Here is a 16,089-nt window from a genome sequence, read left to right as displayed (position 1 = left end):
AAGAAGCCCACCTGCTGCAACTAAGACCCAGTGCAACCAAATAAATAAATAAAATAAATATCAAAAAAAATTTCCATCTATCCAGATTCTTATTTAAAAAATCCAAATTTATAAGCAACTCATGAAGCTCAATAACAAAAAAACAAAGAACCCAATCCAAAAAAGGGCAGAAGACCTAAATAGACATTTCTCCAAAGAAGATATACAGATTGCCAACAAACACATGAAAGAATGCTCAACATCATTAATCATTAGAGAAATGCAGATCAAAACTACAATGAGATATCATCTCACACCGGTCAGAATGGCCATCATCAAAAACTCTAGAAACAATAAATGCTGGAGAGGGTGTGGAGAAAAGGGAACACTCTTGCACTGTTGGTGGGAATGTAAATTGATACAGCCACTATGGAGAACAGTATGGAGGTTCCTTAAAAAACTGCAAATAGAACTACCATATGACCCAGCAATCCCACTACTGGGCATATACCCTGAGAAAACCATAATTCAAAAAGAGTCATGAACCAAAATGTTCATTGCAGCTCTATTTACAATAGCCAGGACATGGAAGCAACCTAAGTGTCCATCAACAGATGAATGGATAAAGAAGATGTGGCACATATATACAATGGAATATTACTCAGCCATAAAAAGAAATGAAACTGAGTTATTTGTAGTGAGGTGGATGGACGTGGAGTCTGTCATACAGAGTGAAGTAAGTCAGAAGAAGAAAAAAAATACCATATGCTAACACATATTTATGGAATCAAAGAAAAAAAATGTCATGAAGAGATTAGTGGTAGGACGGGAATAAAACACAGACCTACTAGAGCATGGACTTGAGGATATGGGGAGGGGGAAGGGTAAGCTGTGACAAAGTGAGAGAGTGGCATGGACATATATACACTACCAAACGTAGGGTGGATAGCTAGTGGGAAGCAGCTGCATGGCACAGGGATATCAGCTAGGTGGTTTGTGACCACCTAGAGGGGTGGGATAGGAAGGGTGGGAGGGAAGGAGACACAAGAGGGAAGAGATATGGGAGCATATATATATGTATAACTGATTCACTTTGTTGTAAAGCAGAAACTAACACTCCATTGTAAAGCAATTATACTCCAATAAAGATGTTAAAAAAAATCCAGCCAAGGTAACTGCTTTTCAGGACAAAAGTCAACACTTTTCAAATTACATCTATATTGTATCAGAATTTCATTCTTTTGTATGGCTGAATAATATTCTATTGTATATATATATATATATATATATATATATATATATATATATATATACCACATTTTGGTTACCCATTCATCCACTGATGGCCATTTTGGGGCTATTGTCAATATGCTGTTATGAACATTGGTTTACAAATATCAATTTGAATTCCTGCTTTCAGTTCTTTTGGATATATACTTAGGTGTGGAAATACGAATCATATGGTAATTCTAAGTTTAACTTTTTTGAAGAACTGCCAAACAGTTTTCCTCAGCAGTTGCACTATTTTACTTTCCCACCAACAATTCACAAGAGTTCCAATTTCTTCACATCCTTGCCCAAACTTATTATTTTCCATTTAAAAAATAACAGTCATCCTAGTGGGTGTGGAGTCATATCTCATTATGGTCTTGATTTTTCATTTTCATAATGACAATTGAAGTTGAGTATCTTTTCATGTGCTTGTTAGCCATCTGTGTATCTTCACTGGAAAAATGTCTATAAAAGGCACTTGCCAATTTTTGAACTGGATTGTTATTTGTTGTTAGGAATTCTTCATATATTCGAGATGTTAATCACTTATTAGAAATATGATTTTTCTCCCATTCTGTGAGTTGTCTTTTTGTTCTCTTGATAGTATACTTTTATGCACAGTTTTTTATTTTGATTAAGTCCAATATATATACTTTTTCTTTCATTGTTTGTGCTTTTGATTTCATAGCCAAGAAATTATTACCAATCTAATGTCAGTTGTCCCCTAAATTTTTTTCCTAAGAGATTTATAGTTTTGTCCTCTTTTTTCTTGGTAGACTCATTAGGGTTTTATCAATTTATTGATCTTTTCAAAGAATTAGCTTTTGTTTCCATTGATTTTCTCCATTGATTTCCTGTTTTCAATTTCAATGATTTCTAGTTTTTATTATTGCTTTCTTTCTGCTTGATTTAGGTTTAAATTGCTCCTCTTTATCTCATTTGCTAAGGTGGGAGCTTAAATTATTGATTTTAGGTATTTCTTTTTTTCTAATATAGAACTTCAAGGCTATAATTTCTCTCCAAGTACTCATTTCACTGCACTCCACAATTTTGATAAATTGTATCTTCATTTGGTTGAAAATATATTTGAATTTCTCTTGGTAATTGTTTAACCCATGTGATATTTATAAATCTGTTGTTCAATCTCCAAACATTTTGTGATTTTTTTCAGCTTTCTATTACTGATTTCTAGTTTATTTTTCATTGTGGTCTGAGGCCATACTTTATATGATTTCTAGTCTTCAAAATGTGTTAGGTGTGTTTTATGGCCAGAATGTGGTCTATTTTGGTGAATGTTTGAACTGAGTTGAGAATGTGTACTCAGCTGTTTTTGGATGAAATAATCTATAAGCATCAATTAAATTCAGCTGATCAATGCTGCTATTCAGTTCAACTATGTCCTTACTGATTTTTTTGCCTCACGGACTTATCAATTACTGAAGGTGGGGTGTAGTAGTCTCCTTACAGTTCTATCAGTCCTTTTTATTATGATAAAATTCACATTTTATCCATTTAAAAAGTGTACAATTCAGTGGCATTCAGTGCATTAACAGCGGTGTGCAATTGTCACCACTAATTCCAGAAGATTTTCATCACCCCAAATGGAAAGCCCATGCCCATTAAGCAGTCATTCCCCAGTCCCTCATTCCTCAGTATCCCTGGAAACCATTAATCTGCTTTCTGTTTCTATGGATTTGCCTATTCTGTATAATTCACATAAATGGAATAATCATATAATATATGGTCTTTTGCTTCTGGCTTCTTTCATGTAGCATAATGTTTTTGAGGTTCATCTATACTGTAACATGTATCAGTACTTCATTCTTTTTTATGGCCAAACAACATTCTGTTAAATGGATACAGCATTAAAAAAAAAACTTATTTATTTTGGGGTGTGTTGGGTCTTTGTTGCTGCACGCAGGCTTTCTCTAGTTGCGGTGAGTGGGGTCTACTCTTTGTTGCAGTGCGTGGGCTTCTCATTGTGGCGGCTTCTCTCATTGTGGGGCACAGGCTCTAGGCACGTGGGCTCCAGTAGTTGTGGCACGTGGGCTCAGTAGTTGTGGCTTATGGGCTCTAGAGCACAGGCTCAGTAGTTGTGGCGCACGGGGTTAGTTGCTCCGGGGCATGTGGGATCTTCCCGGACCAGGGATTGAACCCATATCCCCTGCATTGGCAGGCAGATTCTCAACCACTGCCCCACCAGGGAAGCCCCTGCATATTTTGTTTATCCATTCATCTAGTAGTGGACATTTTCATTATTTCTACCTTTTGGCTATTATGAATATAGTTCAATCAGTTTTTTCCTCATGTATTTTGATGCTCTTCTCTTAGGTCTATACACTTTAATGATTATTATGACTTCTTGAGCAATTGATCTCTTTATGATTATTTGATGCCCTCTTTTCCCCTGATACTCTTCCTTGTTCTGTTGTAAATAATGCTGCAGTGAATATGGGAATGCATGTATCTTTGAATTAGTGTTTTCACTTTCTTTGGATATATAACCAGGAGTGGCATTGCTGGATCATATGGTAATTCTATTTTTAATGTTTTGAGGAACCTCCATGCTGTGTTCCATATTGGCTATACCGATTTACACTCCCACTAATAATGTACTAGAGTTCCCTTTTCTCCACATCCTCGCCAACACTTGTTATTTCTTGTCTTTTTGACAGTACCTATTCTGACAGGTGTGAATATCTCACTATGGTTTTGACTTGCATTTCCTTGATGCTTAGTAATGTTGCACATCTTTTCATGTGTCTGTTGGTCATCCATATGTCTTCTTGGAAAAATGCCTATTCAGGTCCTTTGCCCATTATTAAATAAGGTTGTTTGTTTTTGCTACTGAGCTGTATGAGTTCCTAATATATTTTGGACATTAACCTCTTATCAGACATATCATTTGCAAATATCTTCTCCCATTCATTAGGTTGCTTTTTTTGTTTTGTTGATGGTTTCATTAGCTGTGCAAAAGCTTTTAAGTTTGATTAGGTCCCACTTGTTTTATTTTTGCTCTTGTTTCCCTTGCCTAAGGAGACAGATCCCCCTCGCCCCCAAAATTGCTAAGACCTGAAAAGAGTGTACTATGTTTTCTTCTAGGAGTATTATGATTTCAGGTCTTACAATAGGTCTTTGATTAATTTTATCTTTGTATATGGTGTGAGAAAATGTTCTAATTTCATTCTTTTACATGTAGCTGTCCAGTTTTCCCAACATCACTTATGGAAGAGGCTGTCTCTTCATTGTATATTCTTGCCTCCTATGTCATAGATTAATTGACCAGATATGTGTGGGTTTACTTCTGGGCTCTCTATTTTGTTCCATTTATCTATGTGTCTGTTTTTGTGCCAGCATCATACTATTTTGATTACTATAGCTGTGTAGAATGCTAGGGTTTTTTCCCCCAACACTTTACATATTTCACTACATTCTCTTCATGCTTACATGGTTTCTGGAGAGAAGCCCAATGTAATTCTTATCCTTGTTCTCCAGAGTTCAGGTGTCCCCCCCCCACCCACCAAACATAGCTTCTTTCAAGATTTTTCTCTTTGTCTTTGGTTTTCTCCAGTTTCAATATGATATACAGTTGCTGCTTGCACAACACGGGTTTGAACTGCACAGGTGCACTTATACATGGATTACTTTCAATAAATATAGTAGTATATTTTCATTTTACAGACCTTTATGTGTGGGGAAAGGTTTGTGTTCAATCAGAAATCACAATATGTGGGATCAAAAGAACTAGGGTTTGAGTCCTGATTCTATCCAAACTGTTTAAGCCTCCTATCCTTGGGTGAGTCATTTATCAATTCCTTTGTTTTTGAGACAGAGACAGCAGTATGTGGATTTTTGACTGCTCTGAGGGTCAGCACCCCTAATCCCTGCATTGTTCAAGGATCAACTGTACATACGTGTAGATTTCTTGGTATTTCACCTGCTTGGTGTTTCCTGAGCCTCCTGGATCTGTCATTTGGTGTTATTAATTTTGGAAAACTCTCCTCCATTATTATTTCAAGTATTTCTCCTTTATCTTTTTCTCCTCCTTCTGGCATCTTAATTACATGTATGTAACACCTTTTGTTATTTACCCTCAGTTCTTGGATATTTTGTTCTGGCTTTTTGTTTTGTTTTTGAGTTGTTTGTTTTTAAACCATTTTTTTCCTCTTTACATTTCAGTTTGGCAAATTTCTACTGATACAGCCCCAAGCTCATTGATTCTTTGACCATATTCATTCTACTGATGAACCTATCAAAGGTATTCTTTGATTTCTAGCATTCTCTTTTGATCTTTTGTTAGAGTTTTCATCTCTTTGCTTACACTACCCAACTGTCTTGCATAGTGGCTACATTTTCCATTAGAGTCCTTTAGCATATTAATCACAGTTATTTTGAATTTCCTACCTGATAATTCCAAAATCTGGGTCATATCTGAGCCTGGTTCTAATGCTTACATCATCTCTTCAGTTTTTTCTTGCCTTTTAGCGTAGCTTGTAATTGTTTGTTGAAAACTGGATATGACGTATTGGGTAATATAAACTGAAGTAATATACCTTAGTGTGAGATTTTACGTAAATCTGGCCAGTAGTTGGACCATGTTTAATGTTTGCTACAGCTGTAAGTGCCAGAGGCTTCAGTTTCTCTAAGATCTCCTTCTTAAATCAAGTCTGTATCTTGCGGCTCTTTCCATTGCAATCCACTGTTATAATACAGGAGCCCTATCAATGTGGTGCTAAGGTGTTGGGGAGGGGAAGCATTCTATACTCTTATAATTAAATCTCCTTTTTTTAGTGGGTCTGAATATTTTGGAAGTGTTTTCAGCCTTTTTATCCCCTTCTCCGTTTCAGTGAGACAGGAAGGTTAAAGGGGGCTGGCACTGGCTAGCTGCTCTTCCCTCCAGGAGATAGGGCTCTGGTAATACCATTTGCCTAGGAGAGCAGGAATTTATTATGTAGAACACTCTAAGTGTATTTCAAAAAGGCTGCCCTTTCCTAGTCCCCCAAATGAGGGGGGGTTCTTAGATCTTTACCTTGAGAACCTGGTGGGTTCTTAAGAGATAAAACACATGAAAGTGTGGGGGTTCCCTAAGGCTGGGCCCCCAGAGACTTCTCACACTCAAGCTAATCCAAACTCATCCTTCAGCAATTCATCAAAACTATCATTTAAGTGTTCTTAACAGTTTATGGCTCCTGTGGCTTTTGCTCCGGGTACACTGATTTTGGCTGTTATCTATATTTTTCCATCTCTCCACAATTCATAGTGGTGGTTTTCCCTGTGACCTCAATTCTCTGATGGGTTTAAGAAAAGTCATTGTTTTCACGAAGTCAGAAAGAGAAAGACAAATACCATATGATATCACTTATATGTGGAATCTAAAATATGGTTCAAATCGACATATCTACAAAACAAAAACAGACTCACAGATATAGAGAACAGACTTGTGGTTGCCAAGGGGGAAGAGAGGTAGGGGAGGGAAGGAATGGGAGTTTGGGATTAGCAGAGGCAAACTATTATATATAGAATGGATAAACAACAAGGTCCTACTGTATAGCACAGGCAACTATATTCAATATCCTGTGGCAAACCATAATGGAAAAGAATATGAAAAGCAATATATATATATATTGAGCTACTGAGCCACTTTGTTGTATAGTAGAAATGAACACAACACTGTAAATCAACTCTACTTCAATAAAATTTAAAAAAATTCTCCATATCATATGTCAACAGGGAAATTAATATTAAAACCATGAGATACCAACTATACATACCTATTAGAATGGCCCAAATTTGGAAATTTCACAACCCCAAATGCTGGCAAGGAGGTGGAGCAACAGGAACTCTTATTCATTGTTGGTGGGATGCAAAATGATACAGCCACTTTAAAAAAAAAATGAATATATTTATTTATTTTTGGCTGTGTTGCTGTGCACAGGCTTTTTCTAGTTGCGGTGAGCAGGGGCTACTCTTTGTTGCAGTGCTTGGGCTTCTCACTGCAGTGGCTTCTCCTGTTCCAGAGCACGGGCTCTATGCATACGGGCTTCGGTAGTTGAGGCTCGCAGGCTCTAGGGCGCAGGCTCAGTAGTTGTGGCGCACGGGCTTAGTTGCTCCACGGCATGTGGGATCTTCCCGGACCAGGGATCGAACCTGTGTCCCCTGAAGTGGCAGGAGGATTCCCTGTGCCACCAGGGAAGCCAACACAGCCACATTGGAAGAGAGTTTGGCAGTTTCTTATAAAACTAAACATACTCTAACCAAATATTCCAGCAATCACACTCCTTGGTATTGATATTTACCGAAAAGAGATGAACACTTCTGTCTGCACAAAAACCTGCACACGGATGTTTACAGCAGCTTTATCCATACATGCCTAAGCCTGGAAGCAACCAAGATGTCCTTCAGCAGGTGAATGAATAAACTGTGGCATATCCAGACAATTCAGTGCTGAAAAGAAATAAGCTATTAAGCCATGAAAAGACATAGAGGAACTTTAAATGCATATTATTAAGTAAAAGAAGCCAATCTGAAAAGGCTACATATTATATGATTCCAACTATATGGAAAAGGCAAAACTATGGAGACAAAAAGATCAGTGGTTGCCAAGGGTTGGGGTGAGGGAGGAATGAATAGCAGAAAGGATTTTAAGGGCAGTGAAAATATTCTGTATGATACTATAATGATGGATATATGTGGATACATTTGTCCAAACCCATAGAATGTATAACACCAAGAGTGAACCCTGATGTTAACTATGAACTTTGGGTGATTATGATGTGTCAAAGTAGGTCCATCAATTGTAACAAATTTACCACTCTGGTGGGGGATGTTGGTAATGGGGTGGCTAGGCATGTGTGGGGGCAGGGGGCATATGGGAAATCACTGTACCTTCCCCTCAGTTTTCCTGTTAACTGAAAACTTCCCTTTAAAAAAAAATCTTTAAAAAATAATAGTAATAATTGTGGGTTCCCAGGGTTCGGGGCAGGGGGAAAGTCATTGATTTACAGTTTGTTCAGTTTTTTTTTTTTTCCTTGTTGTAAGGATGGGAGCAATGACTTCCAAGCTCCTTAAATGTCAGAGCTGAAACCAGAAATCCTGATTTAATCAGTATGAAAACTTTAATTTCCTAAAGAGTCATACATTTCACATCATTACCATTCACTTACTTGCATAATCATCAGTGCTGGATGTTATGTCTTTGTAATTTCCCAGCTGGCTCTGCAGCTATTTCTGTTCTAAGTGCTAGCCAGTAGAATGTGAAGGAAAGTAATGTCTCCAACTTTAGATACCTGTCCTTAAAGTAAACTGATGTGCCTCTCTGCCCGCTTTTCCACTTGGCTCCTTGGGATGTGAATATGATAGTGTGCCATCTTGGGCTGTGTGAATAAGGTCACCACCCTAGGAGTGTTGGAAAACAAGAAAGAGAAGTCGTACCAGTTCTGTACTACCTAACTTCAGACTATTAAAGTAAGGATAAAAAAATCAGTTTTTAATTTTATTTTAAGGCACTGTTATTTGAGGTCTCTTACATTCTAAATCTGTAACTCAAAACATTAGCTTTAACAATAAAGGGACCTGAAATACTTTAAATCAAACCCACACCAATCCTGTAAATTACATGCCAGTGTTTTCCAGTAATTTCATTGTCATTTTTAATACCATAAGTCAATTCTGCTATTCTGTTCCACTGTCAATGTTTATTCTAGTTACTCACATTTTAACATTTTCTTTGCCCACTATTCTTGTTTCTCAAATCCTCTATCTAGGACCACTTATATTTTTAAATAGCATGCCAACACCTCTCCTCAGTTCCCCTCCCTTCACAACCCTTTTGTCCATTAACAAAGAGTTTTTGAAGAGACCAGGGCAGATGTCAAAACAGCAGTTCTTAAAGAGTGGTTGGAGAATCCCTAGGGGTCCCTTAGGTCAAAATATTTTCATAGTAATTCCAAGACTTTATTTTCCTTTTTCACTTTCATTTTCTCATGAGTGTAGAGTCTCCCAGTCTATATAACATGCGACATTGCTACAGAATGAATGCAGATATGAGAAACCAGCTGTCTTCCATTAAACATTAAAGATATCTAAAAAATTATATAATGATGCCACTCTCATTATTTTTGTTTTAGAAAATAATTACTACTCATAAAATGTTATCACGTTAACATGTGATGAGTTTATTCATTTTTAAATGAATTTAAATTTTTTTATTTCAGTTTGAGACTTGCTGTTGTAAAATGTCTGCCTGTCTTAGGTCAGGTTCCCTGGGAAACAGAATCTGAGAGGAAGCAGATTGGGTGGAAAGCGAAGTTGATCTGTGATAGGGTTGCAGTCTGTTGGGGAGCTCTAGGACTGGATTGGCTCTTTGGACTTGCTCTAAATTGCCCTTGGGGAGGAGGTGTTAACCGTGCACGACCCAGCTCTCTTTGTGCAAGAGCAACACCTATAGAGGAACTTAGCTGTGAGTTGTCAGCAGTCAAGATCCTCAGCAGCTGGCAGCACAATGAGCGGGGAATCTTGACAAGTCTAAGGCATAACTTACATTCTAGAGTTCCCTTAGTGATCAGGCTGAAACGACCCACGGTAGGACTACAGCTGAGATCACACCCTTAACTTCCTCTTTACTGTCCTGCTTCTTTGTGCCCTTACCATTCTTACTGGGAGAACTTCCTTAATAATCCACTTGCATAGGAATCCTCATCTTAAGGTCTGCTTCTGGCAAATACAAGGTAAAAGAATGTCCACAATAGAACTCGATTCCATCCTCCAATCTTTACCCCCAAATACTTCTCCCTAGTCTGCTGCATTTTTAGCAAATGGCGACCATCAGCTGTTGCTCTCCACAAAAATGTAAGAGTTATCCTTTATCTCTTTTCCTCATCTTTCATATCAGCAAACTTCAAATTAAGTCTGAAACCTAGAATGGAAATTCTCCAGGCAGCAGTTCACATGTGTCGAAGTGGAGAGGAATTTATCATAATTTGATTAATGATTTTTTTTTCAGATGCTATCTCAGTCACTTAGACCTTATTTCTATTCCTTAGGACAGGGAAAAAACTTAGAGACCAGAACACTTTCTTGTTGACATATAGTCAGCAGAACAGCCTTCTTAGACTTGAGATTCAGGTTTACTCTCAGGCACTTTATCTCACCCAATAAGCAAAGCCACTCTTAGTGGGAGAGGCTAAAAGAGGCCCCTAGGGTAGTCCTTATGGACTACAGGTGAAATTTTAAAATTTTCTGTTGACTCCAAAGCTATGTAAAGGGGCAGAAGACTTAAATGAGATATGAGCCAAACAAAGAAACATGAAGAATTGGGAATTCCTTGGCAGTCCAGTGGTTAGGACTCTGTGCTTTCACTGCTGGGGAACTAAGATCCTGCAAGCTGTGTGGTGCAGCAAAAAATGAACAAACAAAAATAAAAATAAAAAACATGAAGAAAATCAGGGGACTTCCCTGGTGGCACAGTGGTTAAGAATCCACCTGCCAATGCAGGGGACACAGATTCGAGCCCTGGTCCGGGAAGATCCCACATGCTGTGGAGCAACTAAGCCTGTGTGCCACAACTACTGAGCCTGTACTCTAGAGCCTGTGAGCCACAACTACTGAGCCCACGTGCCACAACAACTGAAGCCCGTGCACCTAGAGCCCATGCTCGGCAACAAGAGAACCACCGCAATAAGCCCATGCACTGCAACAAAGAGTAGCCCCTGCTCGCCCCAACCAGAGAAAGCTGGCACGCAGCAATAAAGACCCAATGCAGCCAAAAATAAAAATTAATTATTCTTAAAAAGAAGAAAATCAGAGTGAAAAATGACAGTTTAGACCAAAAAAAAAGTTTTGTAACTAAAAATATACAGATCTTGTTATGTATATAACACATGAAATTTGAAAACTATTTTTTTTTAAAAAAAGAAGTCTACAGGGCTTCCCTGGTGGCGCAGTGGTTGAGAATCCGCCTGCCGATGCAGGGGACACGGGTTCGTGCCCCGGTCTGGGAAGATCCCACATGCCGCGGAGCGGCTGGGCCCGTGAGCCATGGCTGCTGAGCCTGCGCGTCCGGAGCCTGTGCTCCGCAACGGGAGAGGCCACAACAGTGAGAGGCCCGCATAGCACAAAAAAAAAAAAAAAAAAAAAAAAAAAAAAAAAAAAAAAAAAAAAAAAAAAAAAGAAGTCTACAAAAAAGTGTGCTGGCAAAATTGGACTTAGCACAAAACCTATGAAAGAAGAGATTATGAAATTACAACACTCATTTAGATATTTAAGTTTTTTTTTTTTGTAGTACGTGGGCCTCTCACTGTTGTGGCCTCTCCCTTTGCAGAGCACAGACTCCAGACGCACAGGCTCAGCAGCCATGGCTCACGGGCCCAGCTGCTCTGCAGCATGTGGGATCTTCCCGGACCGGGGCATGAACCTGCGTCCCCTGCATCGGCAGGCTGACTCTCAACCACTGCACGACCAGGGAAGCCCGATATTTAAGTTTTGGTAAATTACTGATTTCATAAAAATCAGCACCTGCTATTTACAATTATAAGTCACTGTCAGTCTTTAGAAATAGCTAATAAAAGTAAAATTGACATTACTCATGCTTGTACTTCATAAATTTAGTTTGAGAAAGATTCAGTTTTGTGAAATCAGCTTCAAAATAAATGCGGCTGACATTCAAACATTCAAAGCTAAAGATTCCTTTTGAACAACATCGCCAATCCTAATCATGTTTTTAAAAAGGCACTAATGGTTTTCTGTATGTCAAGTAATATCGTAGAGGTGGCATAATTTTTAAAAAATTACCTGAAGGGGTGATTCATGTATTGTTACAGAGAATGAGATCCTTTGAGTTAAACTCTTATTACTGCTCAGAGTCTTAGACCACCACTGCTTCCAAACAAAACTAGATAGGTACATAAAACAAGGGTTGTAGAAGAGTGAAGCAATTTTACATAATTGCTTATGGCCACCTCAAGAAAATATGTCTTTCTTGGGACTGGTGGTCCAGTGGTTAAGAATCTGCCTTCCAATGCAGGGGACGTGGGTTTGGTTCAATCCCTGGTCGGGGAACTAAGATCCCACATGGCGTGCACTGCAACTACTAAGCACACACTCTAGAGCCTGTGTGGCACAACTAGAGGGCCCGCGTGCCACAACTAGAGACCCCACGTGCTCTGGAGCCCTCTCACTGCAACAAAAGATCCCACACGCTTCAATGAAGATCCTGCATGTCACAACTAAGACCCAACGCAGCCAAGTAAATAATTAAATAAATAAATATTTTTAAATGGCCTATAAAAGGCTTTCTTGTTTCAAAATATTGTAATAATTAACAATGATATTAATGCCTATGCTGGTTGTATCGAAACTTACAGTGCAAGACTAATATTGTAGAGTTAATTTCTCAGGAAAATCTTTTTCTCTCCACAATGACTCTAAGCATATTACTAACTTATTAGCTATGAATCCAACAAGTCAACTAACTTATTAGCTATGAATCCAACAAGTTGCCAAATGATGCAAGACACATTGAGAGAGTAGGGATCATTAGACCTTGATGATGCCCTAAAATAGTAAATCACATTTGATTTGTCACACTGCCCTCTGATTTTCAAATTTTTAATAAATAATTATATACTTCCTTGAATCTAAGATATACTTGGTTGAAAATTGAGTTCTAAATTCAGAATGTGAAAATGTGGGGGAAAAAGCATCATGGGATTGATAAAACATGTTAACTTCATATTATATAGTAAACAGAACTATCACTTTTAATTACTACTTTTCTGGAAATATTTTTGACAAAATAGTTCAGCACCTGCTAGGGCATATGAATCCATTGTAACATTTTATTCTCTGGGTATAGGCTTCCCCTAGCCCATAAATCCTGAGAAATAAGTACAAAAACACTATTAAGATAAGATATCCATATCACCATTGTATGTCATTAACTTTTAAGATTTATTTTATATGCTACCCATCTTTTTTTAAGGCATAAAAGTTACAAGTAAAGCTAAAAGCCCCCTTTGACCAACACCCTCAATCCTAATCTCCTGCCAGAGACAACACTATCAATAATTTGGTATGTGTCTTTTTTAATCCATTTAAAATAGTTTTACATACATATTTCAATAATAAAAACAATTCTATTCTTTGTGAATGATTTCACTCCAATTTACATGAATGTTATTATATGGTATGTTTCATCTGGATCTTGATTTTTTTTTCACTCAACATTATTTTAGATAACAACCATGTTACACAATACAGACCAAGCTCATTGCTTTTAACTGCTATATACCATTCCATTATTTGAATATATCACATTTTATTCATCCATTATCCCTTCAATATATATGTTATTTTCAATTCAGATATATATATATATATATTTCTTATTCACATTTATGAACTTCTTTAGGATGTATATCCAGAAGTGGAATGGCAGGGTCCTTTTAAAAAATATTTCCCTGCCTCAAAGTAATAGACAATATCCTGTTATTTCCTTTCAAGAAGTTCAGAGTTTGGCTTTTCACATTTCAATGTTCAAATCCTTTGGAATTATTTTTCTTTATATGTTGTAAGGTTGTATGTAATTTTATTTTCCCCAATATGGAGATTCAAATACTCCAACTGTTTTTATTGACTAGGCCGTCATTCTTCTACTGATTCACGATGTCATGTCTAATATACAACAAGTTTGCATATATTCATTCATTTACTTCTAGGCATTCTATTCTGTAAATCCTTTTTATTTATCCATTAATGTTCTAATACCACACACTATTATATGACCATAACTTCATAATACATATAGTATATGGTAGAAGGTGTGTCCTCTCTGTTCTTATTCAATATTGTCTCAGCAATCCATAGACTTTAATTTCATATGGATTTTAGAATCATTTGGTAAAGACCCTAGAAAATTCTTGTTAGATGTTTGGAACTATATTAGGTCCACAGATTAATTTGGGGAGAAAAAATATTTTATGATATTGGGTTTTTCCATCTACATCCATTGTTATTTCCCTCCATTTACTCAAGTCTTTTGCCCTTCAATAAAGCTTTACAATTTTTTCATAAAGATCTTTTTCATTTTTTGAGACTATGCCAAGATATTTTAAAGTTAAGTAAAGCATGGATTGAATTTAAGAGAAGGCCTTTATTCATTTAGTATACTCGGCGTTTCTCACCTGTATGACCTCTCTTATGTATAGAAAGGGATGCTCTTTGAGAGAATGCTTTCCCGCATTCATTACATTCAAAAGGTTTCTCACCGGTGTGAATTCTCATATGTATTATAAGTAATGAGCACTGAGAGAAGGCTTTTCCACATTTATTACATTCATACGGTTTCTCCCCTGTATGACTTCTAACGTGAAGAGTAAGGGATGAGATTCGAGAGAAGGCTTTACCGCATTCATTACATTTAAATGGCTTCTCTCCAGTATGAATTTTTTCATGTTCAAGGAGATTTTGTCTCTGACTGAAAGCTTTTCCACATTGATTACAATGATAGGGTTTCTCTCCAGTATGAATTTTCTCATGTTCAGTGAGATTCGATTTCTGACTAAAGGCTTTCCCACATACTGTACACCCATAGGGTTTCTCACCAGTATGAATTCTCTGGTGTCGGATGAGGTTTGACATCTGAATAAAAGCTTTCCCACATTCATTACATTCATAAGGTTTCTCTCCGGTATGAATTTTTTGATGTGTAATGAGATTTTCTTTCCGGCTGAAGGCTTTTCCACATTCATTACATTCATAGGGTTTCTCAGCTGTATGATTTCTCATATGTACAGTAAGGGATGAACTTTGAGAGAAGGCTTTCCCACATTCACTGCATACATAGGGTTTCTCACCTGTATGACTTCTCATATGTATAATAAATACTGAGCATTGAGAGAAGGCTTTTCCACATTTATTACATTTATAGGGTTTCTCCCCTGTGTGACTTCTCATATGTAGATTAACAGATGACATTCGAGAAAAAGCTCTACCACATTCATTACATGCATAAGGTTTCTCGCCAGTATGAATTTTCTCATGCTCAATAAGATTTTGCTTCTGGCTGAAGGCTTTTCCACATTCCTTACATTCATAGGGTTTTTCTCCAGTATGAATTCTCTCATGTTCAATGAGATTTGATTTCTGACTGAAGGCCTTCCAACAATCCTTACATGCATAAGGTTTTTCTCCAGTATGAATTCTCTGGTGTCTAATAAGGTTTGACATTTGAATGAAAGCTTTTCCACATTCATTACACTTATATGGTTTTTCCCCAGTATGAATTTTTTGATGTGTAATAAGATTTTCCTTCCTACTGAAAGCTTTTCCACATTCCTTACATTCATACAGTTTCTCTCCAGCATGAATTCTCTCATGTCTGATGAGGTCAAATTTATGATTAAAGTCTTGTCCACACTGATTACACTTAAAGGGGGTTACAACATGGGATGAGCAATGGTAAAATGGTTTCTCATACTTATTACACTCATAATTTTTCTCTCTTATACAGCCTTTCTCATAACTAAGTAAGTCTAAATTATGTTCAAAACCCTTATCAAATGAGTCATATTCATAGAAGTTTTGTCTTGAAGTAACAATGTCTGAGCCCAGAGGAAATACTTTTGCAACTTTTTTACATTCAATGACATTTTCCTTAATTAGAGTTTTCTTGGAGATGGATGTGACTTTCCTCACAAGTGTTTCTTGCTGCTCCTTGATCTTTTCATCATCTTCCCAAACTTCTAAAATGGAGGACCAAAAATTATAACTTTTGAATTTTTCTCCTACTGCATTATTGATAACATTTCAGAAATCTGCCAAAGTGGGGTTGATCTTTGATAT

The 16,089-nt window shown here is 37.2% G+C and overlaps 1 protein-coding gene across 10 annotated transcripts in view; it reads right to left on the bottom strand.

Moving 5' to 3' along the window:
• Nucleotides 1-13,155: 13,155 nt before the first annotated feature.
• ZNF568 (zinc finger protein 568) overlaps nucleotides 13,156-16,089 on the bottom strand; it is a 28,923-nt gene continuing 25,989 nt past the window's right edge. For 8 of the 10 annotated variants that reach the window (XM_067019053.1, XM_067019054.1, XM_067019055.1 and 5 more), the window contains one exon: nucleotides 13,180-15,989. In XM_067019053.1, coding sequence (XP_066875154.1) covers nucleotides 14,407-15,989 — 1,583 coding nt within the window. In that variant the 3' untranslated portion in view covers nucleotides 13,180-14,406. Of the gene's footprint in view, nucleotides 15,990-16,089 lie in introns of all 10 variants that reach the window. The other 2 variants (XM_059045009.2, XM_059045012.2) reach the window with 2 other exon arrangements.

Source organism: Kogia breviceps, chromosome 18, assembly GCF_026419965.1.
Source record: "Kogia breviceps isolate mKogBre1 chromosome 18, mKogBre1 haplotype 1, whole genome shotgun sequence".
NCBI lineage: Eukaryota > Metazoa > Chordata > Mammalia > Artiodactyla > Physeteridae > Kogia > Kogia breviceps.
The sequence above is the reverse complement of the archived record's forward strand: the minus strand, read 5'-3'. Positions and strand labels throughout refer to the sequence as shown.